At 52.1% G+C, this 21,546-nt stretch overlaps 1 protein-coding gene across 1 annotated transcript in view; it reads left to right on the top strand.

Annotated features, from left to right (window-relative positions):
• GALNT2 (polypeptide N-acetylgalactosaminyltransferase 2) overlaps positions 1-21,546 on the top strand; it is a 179,206-nt gene that overhangs the window by 100,139 nt on the left and 57,521 nt on the right. The window contains exon 3 of the mRNA XM_060035105.1: positions 15,178-15,331. Within this exon, the coding sequence (XP_059891088.1) occupies positions 15,178-15,331 (154 nt within the window). The remainder of the gene's footprint in view (positions 1-15,177; positions 15,332-21,546) is intronic.

The following is a 21,546-nucleotide window of genomic DNA, read 5'->3' as shown; positions in this document are numbered from 1 at the left end:
TTCTCTTCCTTTCTTTATGGAGAGCTGCATTTCTGACCTATATCAGTTTCCTCTCTGAAGAGCCTCTTTTAACGTTTCTTGCAAGGCAGATCTACTGGCAACAGATTCCCTCAATTTTTAGAAAGTCCTTATTTCTCCTTCACTCTTAGAGATTAATTTCACAGGGTCCAGAATTCTAGGTTGATGAATTTTCCTCTCAACCCTTGAGTTATTTCATTGCATTCTCTTCTTGCTTGCATTGTTTATGAGGAGTTGGATGTAATTCATACCTTTGTTTCTCTAAAGTGGTATTTTTCCCCTCTGTCTTCTTTCAAGATTTTTTTTTCTTTATCATTAATTTTCTACAGTTTGAATATGCTGTGCCTGGGTGTAGTTTTTTTCGTATTTATCCTGCATGGTGTTCTCTGAGCTTCCTGGATCTGTAGTTTCGTGTCTGACATTAACTTGAGGAAATTCTCAGTTATTATCACTGCAAATATTTCTATTCCTTTCTCTCTTCTCCTGGTATTCCCATTACACGTGTTTCACCTTTTGTAGTTGTCCCACAGTTCTTAAGTATTCTGTTTTGTTTTGGGCTTTTTTTTTTTTTTTTCAATCTTTAATCTTTGCTTTTTATTTGGGAAGTTTCTATTGTCATAGCCTCAAGCCATGAGGTTCTCACATCAGCCATGGCCAGTCTCCCAATGAGCCCCTCAAACTCATTCTTCATTTCTGTTAGTGTTTTTAACCTCTAGCATTTTTTTATAATCCTTCCTTAGAATTTTCATCTCTTTGCTTACAGTATTCGTTTGTCCTTCCATATGGTCTACTTTTTTCATTAGAGCTCTTAACGTGGTAATCATAGTTGCTTTAAATTCCTGGTCTGATAATTCCAACATCCTGCCATATCTGAGTCTGGTTTTGGTGCTGGCTTGTCTCTTCACACTATGCTTTTTGCCTTTTAGTGTGCCTTGGAATTTTTTTCTTAGGAACCCAGATACGATGTCCTAGGTAAAAAGAACCCCAGTAACCAGGCCTTTGGTGATGTGCTGATAAGGTGTCAGGGAGGGGAGGCGTGCTGTCCTTACGTGGCAGGTGTCTGTCTCCTAGTGAGCCTGCGCCCCAGGTGTCAGCTTCACAACTGCTTCTCAGCTGTCCTGCCGCTCAGGTGGGACAGGATGGTTAGGGTCCCCCGGAGCTGGGCATTCCCCTTCCTCCGGGTTGATTAGCTCTCTCGAGGGCTGGCTTTGTTAACAATGGAGTGCTTCCGCTATTTCAGAACGGCTCCTTCCCCCCGCCACTGGATGCCTGAAGGGGTGAAAGTCATGGAACTGTGGGGTCCCTGGGCCTCCCCCGCCGGAGTTCTTACCCGTCAGGCTCGCCCACAGTTAGCCTCCGGTGGTTCATTCTGCTGCTCGGGTCCCTCCCCGGCTCTACCTCCTGCAGAACTTGCTGCCCTGGAAATTTTGACCCTCTGTATTCACCTGCTGGTCTCCCCAGTTCTGGGAGCAGCGGTTTGCCCTGTGAGCTCACTTCTCCGAGGGATCTACGAGGACTTGACTTTTCAGCCTGTTCAGCTTTTTATTCGTTGGAATGGAGTGATGACGTCCAGACCCTTTACATGCAGGACTGGAACCAGGAAGTTAGTTCATGAAATTTTGCTTTGATGGTGACAGAGAATTTGATTGTTAGCGTTTCTTTTTGGGGAGGGACGGCGTCAGCCCAGGGGGTCCAGACCCTCCTGTGTTACACCCTCCACATGTCCCAGCTGCACTAGACTTGGGGGCATGTGTGTACGTTAGATGTCTCCATTAGGTCTGCCGCCTCCTTCCCCCCTGACTGCGAAGCCCCGAGCCACAGTCCCTTCCTGTGTGATGGGCATTACCCATGCAGTGGAGAGCGTATCTGCATGGAAGAGTTAGCTCTTAAGCGTTTCTTTATTATAATAATAGGATGTACTTCTGCTGTGTGGATTAATGAGAGATTTCCTGTGGGTTGTCTCCTATCAGCAAAGCCAAGTGTTCTCTTGAATTTTAAGGCATATGTGGCGAGTGGGGGAGAAGTCATGTTCAGGGCATGTCCTAGACGTGACCACTTAGAGTCAGACCCCATAGTTAAAATCAATGTGGCATTGACCCGGGCTTTCATGTCCTTAACTGTTATACAGTTGATTTCCCTATCTTCAAAGGCATAGGAATGTACTGGTTTTCCTCTTTTTTTTTTTTTTGCGGTACGCGGGCCTCTCACTGTTGTGGCCTCTCCCGTTGCGGAGCACAGGCTCCGGACGCGCAGGCTCAGCAGCCATGGCTCACGGGCCCAGCCACTACGCGGCATGTGGGATCTTCCTGGACCGGGGCATGAACCCGTGTCCCCTGCATCGGCAGGTGGACTCTCAACCACTGCACCACCAGGGGAGCCCCTGGTTTTCCTCTTTTTTAAGTTATTACTAATAACCTTTGATGAATGCACCATGTCCTTTTATTTTGCCTTTGAAGGACTTTATCTTCTTTTTTTTGTTGAAACCTTTTTTCTTACTCAGCCATCACACACATTTTTTTTCCTTCAGAAACTATTTTGTTGTGGTTAAGAAATACATTTTCCCCAAGAATCCTGGGCACAGCCAGAATTCTGTGGTCTGCAAGGAACCATGGTCACAGCACTTTCCACTCTGTGAGTAGGCTGTTCAGGAACTCAGCGGCTTCCTGTGTTCTAGGTGTTGGGTATCTGGTATGTGTAGATGGATGGATGGGAGGAGGCAGCACTCAGTCCAGTGTGGGCAGGAAATCCACTGGCAGATGGAGAGCCTGATGTAAGAGCGCAGTAACGCCCCCAGGCAATGGCCTCCAACCTTTTTTAACCACTCACCCTATGAGCGAAAAGCATTTGCTCCACATTGCAGGTCCAGGGTGGAGGATGTGCCCTTAGATTCCGTATTGTTTCTAACTCAGCATCATGTTTTCTAGCTTGAACCATTGAATTTTTTTTTCAATGCTGATTTTTAAAGTGTTGTTTCAAATAGAGTATTTATTTGTCAGTCTTTTATTTTTGAAAATCTATCTGATGGAGATGAGTTTTATCTTTTTTTTCCTGGGTGCAGAAAAATGCTCTTGGGTCTGAAAATCAGTTTCTCCTCATAATTCTCCCTCCTGTATCCTCTCCTCTTGTCTCCGCAGCATCTCTGATCTGACTGGTGAGACCAGTTGGCAGGGTAGTGGTGACGCAGAAGGACCGGTGAAGGAACAGGCCAGCCAGGGGTTGAAGGGCCGAGGTCTGGCTTTGAGGACGGCTGTGGGTGGAGGGAGCCAGGGAGCTCCCATCCTTAGAAGACGTGGCCTTTGAGAGCAGATTTTCTTCTGGCCTTTATGAAACCTCAGGGTCATTCTCGTCATGTTCATTGGGAACCTCGTGTGAGGGGGTGAGCCTGAGAGAGCAGGTAGGGAGAGCGTTGAGGAAGGAGAGTCGTGATTAGGTTTTGGGTCTCCGGGAGGTCCCTTCCGTCCTTGGCTGGGTCTTCACCCCGCCCCTCTCCCACCCGCTGCTGCTTCATCACCCATGACAGTTGATGTCTCAAAACAGAAATTGCTCACGTTCATGTAAAGGTGAATGAAATGGGAATGGCGAAGTGTGGAACAGGTCTTCAATCCCGGCTGTGAGTTGCCTCTGATGCTCACCACACTTAACTCTTCTGCTTCCCAGCAGCAGGTGAGGTGAGCCACCTGTGTGTGTATGCAGCCTGTATGATAAACTTGACTGGAACCAGTGATGTTTCAGATTAGTTAGAAGACCTTGAATACAATTGGCCAGAATTTCCACTGTACATTTTCTCAAACAGGTTTTCCAATACTAACGCTGCAGGGTTGTGGGGGGGGCGGTGCTCCCCTGACCTCTCGCCCTTCTTGTTACCAAGTGCAAGCTCCCTCTGCTCGCCAGTGAATCAGAGACAAGGTACTGAGGTAGAGAACAGAGAAGGGGGGAGGGGATGAGGAAGTAAAGTAAAAGGGCCATCGATCTTGCAGAACGTCTCCTGGAATGGCCAGCCTCCAGAGGGGATGTGTTAGTTTCTTTTTCCTTGCAGCCATCCACTGGTGGACAGGGTTCCCTGAGGCAGGCCATTGTGTATGATTATAATAACGAAAGCAACAAAAAGCAGAGGTTAAAGTCAAAGAAACAGATAATGCGGAGTCCCGTTTAGCTCTTCCCTGTTGCATTCTGAGAGGTTCTGTGGGTTGCAGCATTGTGCTTTTTAAAAATTATGGTCAAATATATATAACAAAATTTACCGAAGTGCACAGTTCAGTGGCATTAAGTGCGTTCACCTTGTCTTGCAACCATCACCGTCATCCCTCTCCAGAACTTTCTCATCTTGCCAAACTGAGACTCTGTCGCCATTAAACACTGACTCCCCGTCCCCCTCCCCAGCCCCTGGCCCACCATCTACTTCCCCCACTCTCCTCCAGGCATCTTGCATACAGGAGAGTCACACGGTATTTGCTCTCCTGTGACTGGCTTCTTTCCATCGGTGCAGCGTCCTCAGGGTTCCTCCGTGTGGTAGGTAGCATGTGTCAGTGTCTCCTTCCTTCTCAAGGTTGAACACTCTTCCATTTCGCCCCTGCACCTGGACACTGTGAGCGCATCCTCCTGGGTAGCACGTGCGACGCCCGGGGGCGGCACGGCAGCTAACACCACACAGCTCCTGCGACCCGGGCCTGAGGCCCCGGGGTCTGCACAGTGTCCTTGCCAGGAACAGAAGTACCTCTGAGTATCCCGAGAGAAACATCGCAAAAGCAAGCAGTGGACTTCCCTGGTGGCACAGTGGTTAAGAATCCACCTGCCAATGCTGGGGACGTGGGTTCGAGCCCTGGTCCGGGAAGATCCCACATGCTGCGGAGCAACTAAGCCCATGCACCACAATTACGGAGCCTGCGCTCTAGAGCCCGCGAGCCACAACTACTGAAGCCTGTGTGCCTACAGCCCGCGAGCCACAACTGCTGAGCCTGCATGCCACAACTACCAAAGCCCACGCACCTAGAGCCCACGCTCCTCAACAAGAAGCTACCCCAATGAGAAGCGCATGCACCGCGATGAAGAGTAGTCCCCACTCGCCACAACTAGAGAAAGCCCACGCGCAGCCACGAAGACCCAACGCAGCCAAAAAAATAAATTAACAACAACAACAAAAAAAGCAAGCAGTATTCACACCTAATTCGATCACCTCTAAATAACCACTCTTCTTCTCCCACTGCGGTTCCTCCGGCCTCGTCCTGAGCATGCATCTGGGTGCACTCACCCCCGTGTCCGAGGTGAGCTGTCTCTGCAGCCTCTCGGTGCACCGGCCCCAGCACCGGAGGCCCTGAGTCCTAGACACCATCTCTGAGTCAGCTCCTGGGCCTTTGGGCCCCTCTGTCCGCTCGTCCATGTTATCCCGCCTTCAAAGTTCAGTCTTCTCATGGATTCTTAGAAAAAAATATCCAAGTCGTCTGCTAGATGGGTAACATTGCCAAAGACCTTGGGCATAACTGGGAAGTCTACCCACACATGCCCCTCTCTCCCGCAGTATCACCTCGGGGTTCTCCCCAGGTCTCGTGGAGCGCCCCCTCCACCTTCCTCCTGAGGCGGTTTGGCAGCAGCCCCTACCAGCTGCTCACATCGAGATTCTTACAGCTAAGATACCGCACTGTCTTCACCTGTTTCTTCTTAGGGTGACATGGCATTAACACCTTTTCATGTCCTTAAATATCTCCTACATTTTTTTTTTAGTTTTTGTTTATTTATTTATTTATGGCTGTGTTGGGTGTTCGCTTCTGTGTGAGGGTTTTCTCTAGTTGTGGCGAGCGGGAGCCACTCTTCATCGCGGTGCGCGGGCCTCTCACTATCGCGGCCTCTCCTGTTGCGGAGCACAGGCTCCAGACGCGCAGGCTCAGTAATTGTGGCTCACGGGCCCAGTTGCTCCGCGGCACGTGGGATTTTCCCAGACCAGGGCTCGAACCCATGTCCCCTGCATCGGCAGGCAGATTCTCAACCACTGCGCCACCAGGGAAGCCCTCTCCTACATTTTGAATGACAGCAATGTATCCATTACTATAAGCTTATGGAACTTTTCCTATAGTATAGGACATATGCAGGGTTTCCAGCCAGTATCTTTATATGTAAGCCTTATAAATCTTTGTGTGTCCCTAATTATTTCCTTGAAACAAATTCCTAAAAATGAAATTGCAGGGTCAATGGCAACGCATGTGTTTAAGGATTTTTTTATATTAATTGCCAAGTTGTCTTCTGAAGGGCGGCAATCTCTTGCACCATAGCCAACATTAAAAACAAATCTTCTAGGACTTCCCTGGTGGCGCAGTGGTTAAGAATCCGCCCGCTAATGCAGGGGACACGGGTTCGAACCCTGGTCCGGGAAGATCCCACATGCCGCGGAGCAGCTAAGCCCGTGCACCACCACTACTGAGCCTGCACTCTAAAGCCCGCGAGCCACAACTCCTGAGCCCATGTGCTGCAACTACTGAAGCCCACATGCCTAGAGCCCGTGCTCCGCAACGAGAAGCCACCGCAATGGGAAGCTCGCGCACCATAACAAGGAGTAGCCCCCGCTCGCCTCAACTAGAGAAAGCCCGCGGGCAGCAATGAAGACCCAACACAGCCATTAATTAATTAATTAATTTTTAAAAATCCAAAAAACAAGTATTCTGTTGTCCTTCCCCCATTCCAACGAGTAAGAAAGCAAAACCGAGGACTTAGATCAGGTCGGTAGCGGGAAAACGGGTGGAGCTCTTAAAAGAGCATGATTTTGAGCTGGGTTAGTAGAAATATAGCGCCCAAAACAATTCCGGTAGCGTCCAGTGCCCTCCGTGCTGTGACCCACCCCTCCAATATTTCGTTCTGTTCTGGGCACAGGGTGTTCAGAGATGCTCGTAAGTTCGAGTCGGTCCAGATGATGGTGACTCAGATGGGCAGGAGGCTGGAAACAGCATCCAATGAGAGCACTTAAAATAAAATGGATGTTTTTACGGCGGGCCGAGAAGGGCGAAGTGGGATCGTGATGCCCAAATATTTGAAAAGGTGCTACAGAAGACGGGCTCGTCGTTTTCCTTTTATTTGAGACTCTGGAGAGTGGAAGTTGCAGGGAAGCAGCATTGCTGTAGAAGGGAACCAAGGCCGGCCACTCCAGCTGGCTTCATGTGAGGGGTTTAGTGGGGAGATTTTCACACGTGCATCCCTGGGGCCTTCTGCCTCCAGCGTTGAAGAGAGGCCCCACGCCCTCCATCCAGACTGCACTGGGCCGGGGCGGGGCGGGGGGGGCGGGTGTGCTGGGGAAGGAGTGGGACCTGCATTGTGACGCTGCTCCTTGGTGCTTGGTTGCAGTCCCACCCACTTCAGAGTGAGTTGTCATCCGCAGTGGGAGGAACACGGCTTTGGGAAGAGAGAGACCTGCCTTTGACTTGTGGTTCCATCTTTTTTTTTTTTAATATTTATTTGGCCGCAGCGGGTCTTAGTTGTGGCACACGGGATCTTCGTTGCCATGTGAGGGATGTTTTTAGTTGAGGCTCTCAGCTGCGGCATGTGGGATCTAGTTCCCTGACCAGGGATTGAACCCAGGTCCCCTGCGTTGGGAGTGCGGAGTCTTAACCACTGGACCACAAGGGAAGTCCCATGGTTCCATCATTTTAGTTTAACTTCCAAGTCTCACTTGCCCAGTTAGTACAATGGAAACAGTAGTGGTCACATGTACTTTGCAGGGTGATGCTGTACTGCGTTCGGTCTGTATGCAGCGCCTGTCCTGTGGGCGCTGGTTAGCGACGCCCTCTTGCTGTCCTCCTGCCTTTCAAGTATCAGCCCCAATTCTGCGTAGTAGGTTCACTTTGATATTTTTATTAATATTTGGGATGAAAAACCATGTACAACCAACCAAATTTATTGCGTTTAGACACTATCACACACGGAGGCAGAGAGAGGAGTTTCTATTTAAAATTTGGAAAAGAAGCATGTATAGGAAGATGCCGTCATTTCAAGGCGGGTGTAGATCTCATAGTGCAAATCAGACTCTTCCATGGTGGGTTTTAGTTATTTTGACAGCACAAAGAATTTTAAATAAGTCGAGTATTTACCCTATAGCGTCTGATTTTTTTCTTATATTTTCTTCTAACTAGCTTTTAATCACTCCTTTGAATTTTCTGTTTTTTCATCCTTAAAAATGAGTTGTGTAGGATCCCTTATTTCAGGAGACAGTTTCTCACAGGTGAACAAGCCTGTCACACCAGCTATCCAGTGACAAATAATAAAGTATTATTTACATATCTTTGTTACTGAAATGGGTATATTCGTCTGTAATCCCGGCCTCGCCCTGGTCTTCTCTGTTTTGGTGTAGCATTATGACCTCCTAGAGGAAGAATATGAGGAATTTTTTTCCTTTTAAGCATAGTAAAATTACATTCAATCTGAGATCAGCCGAGAGGCTCCACTGAATCGGAGAGCTTTTGTCCTGTGATTTAGAATTCATTCTCTTTCCCTCCTCAGCCCCTTTCCCGGAAGAGGCTCGCTGTTTCACACAGGCTAGCATTCAGTTTGTTCAAGCCGTCCTTTCCGGGGAGGACTTGAGTGAAGATCTGCAGGCTGGCCGTGCTGCCCCGTCCCCTGGCTGGAGGGACCCCAACATCGGGGCCCTCCCTGCCCCTCGTGCACCTGTGGGTGTGGACAACAAGGCTGCCCTCGGCGGGTGTGTCAGCAGAGGGTCCTGGTCCCCCAAAGGACTGTCACACCTGAGCGGTCTCTAATCTGAAGACCACGTGAGTCTTGGTGTTGCCATGTGTTCTGTGGGGTTAATCCTCTGAACGTTCATTTTCATAGATTTACATCATTGTTTCTTTAAATACGAGGTTTAGTAAAAATGAAAATTTTAAGAAAGAGACGATGGTGTTTGGAAATGTTTAAACTTATTTTAAAGTTAATTGAACAAGTCGTCCAAAGGCAAGCGGTTTCTTGAACATAAAAGCGTCTTTTCTAAGAGGTAATTGGAGGATTGGGTATTAGGAGCCTAGAATGAGCTTTCCCACGGCAGTGATGTCCTGAGTGGCACCTAGGACCCTGCGTGAGCCAGCCTTGCCCTGACCCCACAGGGCACAGAGCTGGGGGCCCCCGACCCCTGCACCCTGTGCAGGCTCCATGGACCATGCGTGGTTGTGATTCCCGGCTGGCCTCTGCTCCAGGGATGCTGTGCTGTTCTGCAGTCTGGTTAAGAGGGGCAGAAGGGGAAATCCCAAAACTCCACTAGGAAGAAAAAGATTCTGGAAAGACAGATGTAACTCAAGGCCTGGTGGGTGGATAAGGGGAGAGAGAAGAGACTCTGGGTTCCAGAAAGTAAGTGCAAAGGCTTGTGAGGGACAGCAGGGGTGACAGAGGAAGAATGTTAGTGGCCAAGTAAGTCGGAGATGGGAAAGGAAGAAAAGAAGAATTGCTGGGCCAGGGAGCTGCGGGTGGTGAGGGCGGGGCGGCCAGTGGACAGGTGTGTGTCCCGCGGAGGGGGCCACGGCAGGAGTGGCAGGAAGCTGTCTTCCCAGCCGCCCCCTTTCTCCTGGTCCTGGCGCTTTTCTCCCAGAGGCAGCTACCCCGGGCCCCGGCTTCTCCCTGCCCTTGGATGCTGTGTCTTGGCTGGAGAGCCGGAGCGGCTGCACCGCGCCCTTTCCTGCTGCCCACCTGGACGGCTCGGGGCCGCTGGGTGAGGAGCTCCCATCAGAGACCAGATGAGCAGAAGAGGAGGCCAGAGTGACCGCGGGGCCCTGGGTCTCTGGGTGCGTCCACAGAACTATCGGAGGCTGTATAGGATGCCGAGGTTGGACGTGGGCTTTGCAGGGTGTGGTTTTAAACAGTCATTAAACGTGTGCTGTGCGGCGGGTTCCAGCCCTGTCGGCTCCGGAGAAGCAGAGAACTGGGGTTGGTTGGTCCCCAAGCAGGTGACCGTGCGAGGGAGGTGCTTGGGGCCAGCAGGGGGGGGCGGGGGGGGTGACAGGCTGAGTCGTCGTCCAGCCCGCCCCACCCCTACCCCACCCCCGCCCCCTCCCCCGGCAGGAGGCAGAGGAAGCCGAGCTGATCTCCGGCCTCTCCATCTAGACCTTGATGTCCAGACTGGAAAGCCTACAGCGATTCTGTTAGGAGAATATTGAAGGCTGAGCGGCTGAAGAGACCTCAGATGCTTTAAATGAATGCGTCTCCGAGTCCAGACCGTAAACAGACAGGGCACGTGGTTCCTGGGGACCGCTGAGTGGGTGGGGTGCCGGCAGAGCAGGGCAAGCAGCAGTTAGAGGTGAGCCTCGGCAGGATTTTGGGTTAGTTATCAGATGGAGGCGTGGTAAACCCCGTGAGGCCCTGCGACAATATGTGTGTGAGAAAGCCGTTGTGAGGATGGAGCAGTGTGTGAGGAAGGCCCTGGGGAGGGGCTGCAGCTGGGGATGCCAGGGAGGCTTCCTGGAGGAGGTGGCCGCCCTGGGAGGCTGCTGGCAGAGCGGAGTAAGTGCGTTAAAACCAAACAGCCCTGGGCTTCCCTGGTGGCGCAGTGGTTGAGAGTCCACCTGCCGATGCAGGGGACACGGGTTCGTGCCCCGGTCCGGGAGGATCCCACATGCCACGGAGTGGCTGGGCCCGTGAGCCATGGCCGCTGAGCCTGCGCGTCCAGAGCCTGTGCTCCGCCACGGGAGAGGCCACAGCAGTGAGAGGCCCGCGTACTGCAAAAAAAAAACCCAAAAAACAAAAACCAAACAGCCCTGCCTTCTAGTGTCGCAGTTTCGCCTGGGCTCTGCGTGGATGGTGGGTCAGGGAGGGTTTAGTAAGACCTCACAGGCCTCGCCCCGTGGAGGGCCGAGGCTGGCCAGAATGGTGATCAGATCTCTGTCATTAACGTTCACAGAGCCAGAGGTCCTGTCCCTGGGGCCCGGCTTCTGCGGTGGCTCCTGGCTGAGGGGACGGGAGGCCGGCTTGAGAGGGCGCCATTTAGAAAAAGCCTGTAAACCAGTGGAAGGAGGTCTAGGGCCCACGTCCAGTGCGTTCAAGAACAGTCCTCAGGTGTGGGTATCAGCAGCGGGAGACCACGTGTGGGAGCCGGGACTTCTTCCGAGAGATGCGCTTCCCCACGATAAGCCCGGGCCGCGGGCAAAGCAGGAGGCTGGTCCTTGCCCGTCAGGAGCCCCTTCCTGACCCTGGGAGAAATGGAACCACAAGGCCATCAGGGGACGATCTTGGCCTCGAAGGGTGGTTGGCGGGGGGGACTTGGGCGGCCATGGGTGTCTGTGGAAGGGGCTGGGAGGCCGCCTTAGGGCTGTCAGTGGGGCGGGGGGTGTCAGCCTGACGGAACCATCAGGAAACCTCACCTTCGTACAGAACCAGAGGTGTCAACACTCAGGGTCACACAGTCCCTCTTTCAGCTTCACAGACCACGTCTAGGAAGGCCTGTCTTCGGGAAATGAATCTCCTCGCAAAGACCTTCAGGGCCTAGTGTAAGAAGCGAGCGGTTTCCACAGCCCTCCTCAGGGTGAAGGTCCCTTCCTCCCCTCCTGTTGTTTCAGCACCTGTTCTCTTTTCCTGTCATCTCGGTGATGAAGCTGGCTTCTGTCTTCTCATGAGAAGTTTCATATCTGGGGGGTATTTTCCATCCACTGCTTCTGCTTAGCCAAGTCCATTTTCACTAGATTTTCGTGTATTTTTTGGAAACTCTTATTCTAATGCTCTTTCTAAGATTTTAAAGAGGTGATAAAAATACAAGATGTTTTATAAGTGTCGTTTTTAAAAAAGTCAGTATATTCAGACGCGGTATCTACAGTTTTGATGGTTTCTCTCCAGCCTCTGACTTGCTGCTTCCCTTCCTGCCTGGGGTTGGACCCAGGCATATATTCCCTCTGAGATCCCTGCTCTCGCTGCTTTTTCCTGACTCTGCTCCAACCCTAGCAATTCTGTGTAATACAGAAATAACTGAGATCTATAATGGTTCTTCGGCCCGGTGGGTCTGACCCGTTATTAGACTGTGGAGCCAGTTTTATGAGTCACACCCACATAAAACAATAGAGTATTATGTGTTCACACGTAGCGAGGGGAAAACCTTCGCTTCAGCTGTGTTGCGTTTACAGCGTGACGTCCGGGCCACGGTGTGAGATGTGTCATAGTCGAACATTTCTGAAAGTCCCTGCTGCGCTCTAACATATCACTGAGCTATAAAGTCATTTATAATCTGTCTCCAGTAAAATGGTGTGTGCCTTGGGAAATTAACTGTCACCGGGTCAGGCAGGGCCCCCAGGAGTGCTATAGAGGATGTCATGTCAGAGGGCAGGGGTCACTGTGGGGTGCCTCTGCTGGGGGGGTGCGTCACACCCTCTTTGGAGGTTGAAGAAAGATGTGTTTCTGTGAAGTCACGGAGGGCTTCTTCTCCACTGCATTGCTGGCTGCTGAGCTCTCAGCTCAGATGCTCCTTCCCCAGGAGGCTCTCCCGTCCCGGCACCCCCTTTCCGTCCAGACCGGGCTCCTCTGTTAGGTGCTTCCGTAGAACTACAGTCCTCACCGTCTGAGCACTTAGCTCAGGCTTCAGTGGTGCAGTTGTTACCATGGTCATTATCTTCTTGTCTATTGCAGCCCCCCGCAGTCTCGCAGAGTGTGACCGCCACAGGTGGGCATCAGCTCTGTGTTTGCTGTTGTACCCGCAGGAGCCAATGAGATACCTAGCATGTGGTCGACACTTAGTACACAGCAATGGCTTGGGGCCGAGGCAGGGAAAACCCCAGCCCCAGAGCGGATTGACATGAGGCATCCATGAAACCCCGTGCTGCCTATTGCAGAAAGGGGTCGGGGGTCTGATGGCACAAAGAGATTGAAGGTCCAGGAGCTCGGCAGAGGCCTTACCCCCCACCCCCACACACAGACCCCGACGACCAGCCCTCTTCCTGCTGACCCCGGTTCTCCACGCAAGAAGCAGAACTAGAGACGAGCATCTCTTGGGTGACGGTCCTTCCTCTGGCCTTGGATGGGGCGACGTAGTTCCAAGTTCTTTGTGGCAGTGAAGAGTTTTCAGGCCATTAAACAAATCCGCGGGAGCCGCTCATCTGGATTCTGTGGTCGGTGCAGCTGGGGTGGATTCTGGCCGAGGCTCCTGCTTCACGTAGCCTTGAGGGGTGAGGTCATGCAGTGAGAAGGGTTTGGTGTGCTGAGCACAGGGTGAAGGCAGAGAGGTGGGGAGAGTGGATGATCCATAGGTATCTCTAGGGCTGTCAGCGTGGAAAACGTGTGCTGGAAACATTTCATCTTAGATGGAAGAGAATGCGGCAAGCGGGCCAGCTCCTGTAGCCATTTATCAGGGGCACGGGATCACCCCGGAGCCTGGGAGCTCGTGGGTTTTGGAATTGCTTTACTGTTTGAGAGGATGGACCTTTGTGACCCTGAGCATCATTTCCATGGCAACCAGCTGTGATGAGATGGGGGTTTTGACCTCGCAGGACAGTTGTAACAAGAAAGCGGATGGGCTTTGAGATAGAAAGTTTCCTTACGACCTGGAACAAATCGCAGGTGACTTGGATCTCAGTTTCCTCATCTCTGAAATTGAGAAAGGAACATGGCATTCTTTTGATGGTGTGCGGAGAGGCCTTTGTTGGGCAAGCACGCCTGAAGGTACACACGCTAGTGTCATGACTCACTGTTGATCTTAACCAAACGCCCAGCATTTGACGCGCTGCAGAAGGGGCCCTGCCCCACCCTGGGGCCTTGGTGCTGTGGCTCCCGTGCTCTTCCCCAGGTCTACAGGGCCACCCTCCCTCGTGAGGGCATCTCTCAGTCAGACCAGCCCTTGCAGAACAGCAGCCCCCAGCTGCCCGCCCCTTGGCCTCCTGTTTCTCTGTTTCGTCACGGCACTGTGACCACTAGAGCGTTACCACTTCAAGGGGACAGGGGGTGTTCTTACTGTTTTTCTTTCCCTTTCTTTTTTTTTATTTTTTAATTCGGTTTGAGTTTGCACATCTACTGAATTGGCATATTAAATCCTCATGAAAAATCTTTTTTCATTTTATGTATTTATTTATTTTTAGGAAACTTAAGTTTCAAAGAATGAATAACTTGCCCAAGGTCATAGAGGTAGCAAGTGATAAACAGATTTCAACGCGGGGTGGGGCAGGTGGACAGTTAAGTCCCAGCTCTGTTTGGTCTCGAGTCGCTCTTTCCTCCCACTGTTCTCCCTCTGAGTATCGGTGCATTTGCTCGTCTCTCTGCCTTCTCACGCCCGGGCTTGTCCAGGCTCACCCCACCGCGCAGTGCCCTTCCCTCCAGATCCCAGGCTACACCAGCACTGCCCCTACCCAACCCTGGCACAAACTTCCCGGCCAGTGCGTGTTCTTGGAGAACCCTGTGCTGGGTCCTGGAGCCGCAACAGCTAATCCAGGCAGTGGAGTCAACGTATGTGTGGCCAGCCCAGACTACCTCGGTGTCCGTCCCCTCCTGCTGAGGACATGAGTGTGATCAGGGTGAGTGTGCCAGGATGTGAGCATTCCAGGCCATGTGTGTCCCAGGACATGAGTGTGCAAGGATGTGACCGTGTAGGGGGTGTGTGCCAGGGCGTGAGTGTGCCAGGGCGTGAGCGTGCCAGGGTGTGAGGCTGCCAGGGCGTGTGTGTCCCAGGACGTCAGCGTGCCAGAAAAGGCTTCACGTACCATGTCAAGGGGTCGACGTGGCAGTGGCTGCAGGAAGTGCCTCTGAGGAGGTCGTTCCGGGGTTGTTTTGGTGTCCTGTTCTTTGGGGGTGCTATTTTTGTGTAAACACTTATTTTGTGCCGCCTGATGTCACACGATGGGGTGCCTTACTTTCATTTGTTCAGGATCTTTGTCACCGTGTCTGAGGTGCTTTTTGGCATTACTGTAATCCCTGGAAAGGTGGGACAAGCAGAGCGTATCTCCTTTTGTACAGAGTGTCAGTGATGCCATTCTCAGGGATACTTCGACTGGCGTAGAATTCTATTCAGGGACAAATACTTGAAGTCTTGGTTTTAACTTTCACGCTGCAAACTGTTGCCAGTTTACAGGCATGATGCTGCCTGCTCTCAGGTGGGTTGCTGGTTAGAACTGCCAGCAGCGGCAGCCCTGGCGCTGTTCCTTGAAGTCGCACTGACGCGTGGCCTTGGGGCCGAGCGCTCTGCTCCCTCGTGCCCTCGTCCCACACCCTGTGCTCTGCTCCTTGCAGGGAAAGTGCGATGGCGGGACTTTAACCAGGAGGCTTACGTTGGCGGGACGATGGTCCGCTCCGGGCAGGACCCCTATGCCCGCAACAAGTTCAACCAAGTGGAGAGCGATAAGCTGCAGATGGACAGAGCCGTCCCCGACACCAGGCATGACCAGTAAGTGTCAGCCCGCGGCCGGGCGCCACCCTGGCCACTTCCTACCTCACAGTGAGTAGCTTCCCCCGGGGATGCTCCTTTTTTCTGTTGCTCTGCAAAACAGCGTGTGCCGTGTCTTTATGGGGCCGGAAAACTAGGAAAATTCCGAGGCACGTGGTAAAGGAACTTCACCCGCAGGATGTGAAAGGGCTCCTTGGGGCCAGGTTCCAGTCCTCACGACGCGCCCGGCATGTCCAGAGGCCGCAGGCTGCTGGTCAGAGCATGAGAGTCACCGAGGGAAAGTGGTGTGACTGCCCTCCTCTGTACTGGTCCCTCGTTGTTTTTAAAATCCATTCACAAAATAGTTTTGCATCGTTCACAAGCTCAATGGGAGGAAGTGCTAAAGTCTTGCTTACTGGGAAGCTTTCGTTGGGAATGTTCTAGAGACCAGAAAGGGGAAAGAAACAGCCCCGCAGGGTCGATGTTAAACCAAGCAGAACTCAGAGGCGGGGGCCCGGGGCCACCTCCCCACTTCGAGTGCTGGGGCTGGTGGGAGGCTCTGCTCTATGTCCTTCCCTAGATTCCTCGGGGACCTGGGGGTTCTCGGGCCTGCAGACGCTCAAATGTGCATTTGTCACCACTGACTAGGAAAGTGACAGCATGACCCTCACTGCCACTCTGTGCCTCTGAACCTTGCTGGTAACGATCTTTGATTGGGAGGCGTCCACAGTGGGGTCCTTAGACGGTTAGTCTTGTTGTATTAAAAAATAAGGAGCCGCATCTGGAGGGCAGCTGTTGCCCTGGGTGCCGCTAGGCCTTCCTGCTCACTTGGCTACTTGTAGAGCCCTTCATCCATCACGTAAAGGTACGTGGATGCCACGTCCACCGCAACTGAGACGCTGCACTCGGGTCCCAGGATTCCAGCCAGAGAAGCCTCCCCTGCTCTGGCGGATGGGGAGGTGACGGGGTGGCAGGAGGTGAGGGGGCAGCACTGCCCTTGGACAGTCTGCTCCAGTCCAGCGTGTTCAGGGCACCCGGGTGACGGGAGTCCAGGTGAGTCCTGAGCTGGAGGCATCTGGGCAGGAGGCCAGCGACCGGGCTGTGACAGGCAGCCCTGGTCCCCCAGAGGGCCAGCCGGGTCCCATTTCTCTGGGTGTGAGTTCCCGGGAATGAGGGGCAGGTGAGCTGAAGAGAGACAAGAGCGACCAAGCTCCCCGTGAACACGTGTTGACGCTTGGCTTTGTTTTCTAAGTTAAATAGCACGCCTTGAAAGAGGATTTTCCTCTCGTGCTTTCAGGGGAACTTTGTAACCGTGTGAGCACCACCTAACCACACAGGCGCTGTCTCCCTGCCCTTACCAAGCTTTTGGGGGGGTGTAGTCAGCTCTGTGTACCCAGAACAGCTCACAGGTGTGTGGAATTACAGTTCTTTCAGACTCAGGATGTGTGTGTGTGATATAATATGTGAAACATATGATTGATATATAAACATATATATTGCACATGATACTAAGAATCTCATCATTTTTCTGAATCCAGCCCAGAAGATTGTCTTTGCTTAATATTCCCTGTAACCCATTAATTTATATTTAAGGCAGCTTTGCTCGGCCCCTGTGCCAGGCTGCTGCTTCAAGTCAGCCCAGGTAACTGGTAAACACCCATGTGGAATAGGGGTTGCTGAGCAGGGGTCCAGGGACCGCGCGGCCTCCGGGAGAGTCCCGAAGCCGCCTGCACGTCACGGGAGGGTCCCAGACGCACGCGTACCCGCCACCCTCATCCCCAGGCTCGTGGGCCCACCGCAGCCAGCCTGTGCCAGCTGCTCCCCGCAACTCATGGACGGGACACGAAGGTTGTCCTTGCTGCACAGAGAGCAATGTCCCTAACTTGCCTGGTGGTGACGAGCAATGGCTGAAGGCCACAAAGGGCCAGCGCAGCTTTTCAGAGGGGCTTGGCCTAAACTCAGGAGCGGGTTCAGGTTCTAGCAGAATCTAGCTCAAAAACCGTGCCTGGGGCTTCCCTAGTGGCGCAGTGGTTGAGAATCCGCCTGCCGATGCAGGGGATGTGGGTTCGTGCCCTGGTCTGGGAAGATCCTACATGCCGCGGAGCGGCTGGGCCCGTGAGCCATGGCCGCTGAGCCTGCGCGTCCGGAGCCTGTGCTCCGCAATGGGAGAGACCACAACAGTGAGAGGCCTGTGTACCGCAAAAACAAACAAACAAACAAAAATCATACCTGGCGACTGGAATTGACCGCCTTGAATTACATCTCTGTGAGATGGTGTGGGTTTCACCTCACTGGTTTAAGAGCTGTTTTCCTGCTGTGACCTTCCCTCAGAGCTGAGACAAAAGGGTGTCCTTTCTGATGGCTCATCAACGTGTGGGCCGGGGTTCTGTCTCCACTGCAAGTCCCTTAAGTGTCCTCAAAACTATATATATATATATATTTTTTTTCAGTTTTTGAAATACGAGTTTGTCCAAACAGATGTTTGAATATTCATCCCACAGTGGGCTGTGTTTTACGTGGCTTTAATTTTAGTTCCAGCTACTGTGTCACGTTCATTTGCATGTGTGAAAGTAGCAGCTGGGATGCCTTCCACGTTTTTTGGGTTTGGGCTAAATTAAAATCTCCCCAAAGTCAATTTGATGCCTGGAACGGAGGCCGTGTCTGTCTTCAAAGTATCAGCTTTAGAACAACCAATATTATTGACTGTCAGGTTCAGGAGATTCAAGTTACTTCTCTGCATCCATCCCGTCTCCTTCCATATCTAACAGAGGGCTGTTAAAGTGTGTGACCTTCCTATCTAAATACAGTAGTTTTGGGCTCTGCAGTATCTCTCTTTCTATAGACCGATGGACATGCTTGCCCAGTAGAGTTCAGTCTTCACTTGTGATAAATCTGACAGCAGTGCAGGTGGAAGTTAATTAGGAACAAGGGATTTGGAGTCATACAGACCTCGGTCGCACTCGGGACTCTCCAGTTCCTGATCTTGCGGCCTTTGTCTTTCATGAGACGCTGTAACATGATGACGTCTGGTCTGGCTACCGTGAGGGTTAAAGAAATGTTCCCAAGGGCCGTCTCCTCCTCCCCTGAGATTTTGTTCCAGACCCTCCCTTGATCTCCTGCCCTAGGAGTGAGGCCCCGGCCCCAGCATCTCCCTACCTGATCCTTCTCCATGACCCTTATCACCGCCTACACAGCATGTGTCTTACCTATTTACACGATCATTTGAATGTCCTCATTGGAGCAGTGGGCTGCACCCGGGCTTGTTACTCGGCCACCTCCCGGCACTTGGTAAACTCGGTATTTGTTGAGTGAATTGCCTGGCCCAGTGGCCAGTGTATGGTGAGTGCCCTGTGAATCACTAATAATATGAAGAGTCATAAAAGAACAAAGGCGGATGGAAGGGAGATCTCTAAGCAGTACGGGAGGTCAGAGGAACCCCCAAGGTGAGTCTTCTGTGTCGGGTTCTCCCAGGACTGGAAGGTGACACGGTTACTTACAATCTACCCCTTCTTCACTGCCTTCCGGGGTAGGTCCAAGGAATCAGGTTCAGAGCCTTGCAGACAAACAGACAAAAACCCCATACTTTGGGGTTACGCTTTAGTTACCTTTTTTTAAGTATATAGCAAAGAATGTGCCAAGAAAAAGTATTTACGTGAAGGAGGAAGCGTAGAAAAGCCTTCTGTGAGTGAAATACTTGATAGGACGTACAGGAATGCTTAGAGTCTCTTAGAAATTAGAAAGACGGTAGCCCACCCTAGTCTTGAAAGTACAGTTGAGAAGTCAAAAAGAAAAAAGAAGAAAAAAAAAGATTTTCTACCTCATTTAATGTTATTTGAAATTTCAAATAAATTATCAAGACTTAAAAGCAAATTAAACCAATGGGAATTTAGAAGGTGCCTTTTCAGACAGCTTGTTTCTCCCCGCCTCACCTTTGGAAGCTGTTGTTACTGTCCTGGCAAAAGGTAATGGGACTCAGCATCGAAGGTGGGAGTCGGTCACACCTGGGCGTATTCTGAAGGCAGGGCCCACAGGATGGGCTGATGGGTAGACGAGGAAGGTGGCTCGGAGCGAGGCCCCTCGTGAGACGGAGGAGCTGTGGGCGAGCAGGTCTAGGGGACACGTCAGAGGGTGAAATCCAGACACGTTAAGTCCAAGGTGCATTGAGCATCTAAGGTGGGCAGACCTGCTGTGTAGGTGTTTGGAAATGTGTCAGGAGAAAGGTCTTAGTGGGGACGTGAGTTTGGGAATGCTCAGTGCACAGGTGGTACTTAAAGCCATGATGTGGGGCATCATCCCCCAGGCAATGAAGAGAGACAGGGAGGAGAGCGGCCCAGGGCCAGCTCTGGATGCTCCAACACCGAGAGTGAATTTAAAGCCAGGCTGACCTGGAGTCCAGTCCAACATTGCAGGGGCTCAGACCTCACGCGGTGCCGAGGCCCCGGCAGAGATGCTGTGCTGCCTTTTTAGAGCAGAGCTGTCGTGAGGGGAGGGTCGTCTCCCTGCTAAAGCCTTTCCAGAATCTGGCTCAGAAGGGTTTTGTGTTGTGTTGTGTTTTCTGGTGTTCTGTTTGTCCAGAGTTGCGTCTGATGGGGAAGTGAAGCGTAGAAGTGGGGCGGAGCCCTGGAGGTTTACGGAACAGCGTTCTGTCTGCCGGGGAGAGCTCGCGCTGGTTTACTTTAAAATTGTTTATGTAAATAAAATCGAATAAACCCTTGGGGGAGAAACATTATCTTGTTTTCTTCTCTCCCCCGTCAGCCAGCCCTGTTCGTTTTCATTTACTTATGTATTAAGTCCCTTAAAAATGAGAACCACTTGGTCAAGAAACAGATTTCCTTCGGCTTTCAAAAGTTAAATCGTTAGAGAGTTCCATCTTTTCCCTTTTCTCACGAAATTAAAAATGAAGGGTTTTGAAACATCTTTGTGTCTAAAACTGAAGTATTGCTCCTGAGACCAGAGCTGCCTCAATCAACCACGACCCCACGAGGGTCCTTCTCTGGGAGAGGACTTCGTGCAGTTCCCACACCTGGTGGGTTTATCCGGCAGCCTTTCCATCAAGGACATATTGTGTTGACTCAACTTGTAAATTACAGTCATAAGGTTTTGTTTTGTTTCCTTGAAAAGAATCACTAAAGGACTCTGTTTTGACCAGTTTTTTAAAGGTCTGGCTTTAATGCCGCCCAAACAGAGATCAGAACTCGTGAGGGGCTGGGTTGTTTTTTTTCTCTCCTTTTCTTTTGTTTTTTAGAAAATGTCATCCAGCGGGCAGGCCCTTCAGTAATGGGCTGTGCTGATTGCTCCGGTGGAGCGTCCGGGTGGATGTCGGTTGTCTTAGGAGAGCAGCTCATCAGGATGAAGGGCTGTAAGAGGGATGCCGTCCAGACTCTTCACTGTTACTTGGGAAGAGTAAACATTGTTGAGGCCAAGGGAAAGTTCTCAACGTAAACTCAGCAGCTTGGCATGAAGCTTTGAAGGCCATTATTGTGAGATTCTGTTTTATTTTTAGGAGAGCAGATCTGGGGGAGGAAGAGGAAGCCCAGCTCCGAAGGGCGTCTCCGCTTCTTGTCAGTGGGGTGCCGGAGGGGCTCTCATTTCGGGGGCCGAGAGCCTTGTTTGCTCGTTACATTTTTCTTACGGAAGTCGTGTTTCGTGAGCACACACAACCAAGCCTCCGGCGTGGCCGCTGCCCCACCTGCCCCCCATTCGAAGGGCCAGCCGGGGGCCGGGCGGACCCGCTCCGAGCCCATGGGGCCCCATGGGCAGGGTCCTGGTCGGCGGGGCTGGCGCTCCGCGGAGCGGGGCCCGCTGCTTGCTCTGGGCTTTGCTGGCCTCGGAGGCATCTTGGCTGTCGGGGCAGTGGGTTGGCTGTGGCGTGACAGCGAGCCTTAAACGCCTGTTCTACAATGACCGCAGCCACGCACTGTCGGACACTGGGTGGTGTCCTGGCCTGCACTCAGCTTTTATATGCTTTCACTGTATTCAGTCAGCGGAGGCTCCTTCGGAGTCAGCAGGGAGATTCTTCTCTGGGTGACATCGCACGCCAATCCCCAGAGGCCCCCGACTGCGGAGCCCACGTCCGGGAGGGCAGCTCAGGCAGGGTGGCCCCAGCCTGCTGGGCAGAGGCAGGTGAGATGGCCCGAGGCCCCTGTCCAGGTGCCCCTCTGTGTCTGGAGCCCTTCCCCAGGAGTCCTGGACGTTACTGTCATTGTGCCATGTGCTTTATCCCGGTCCGTACGGCA

Source organism: Delphinus delphis, chromosome 16 (assembly GCF_949987515.2).
Source record: "Delphinus delphis chromosome 16, mDelDel1.2, whole genome shotgun sequence".
NCBI classification, from domain to species: domain Eukaryota; kingdom Metazoa; phylum Chordata; class Mammalia; order Artiodactyla; family Delphinidae; genus Delphinus; species Delphinus delphis.
Note: the sequence above shows the minus strand (reverse complement) of the source record. Positions and strands in the feature narration are given on the sequence as shown.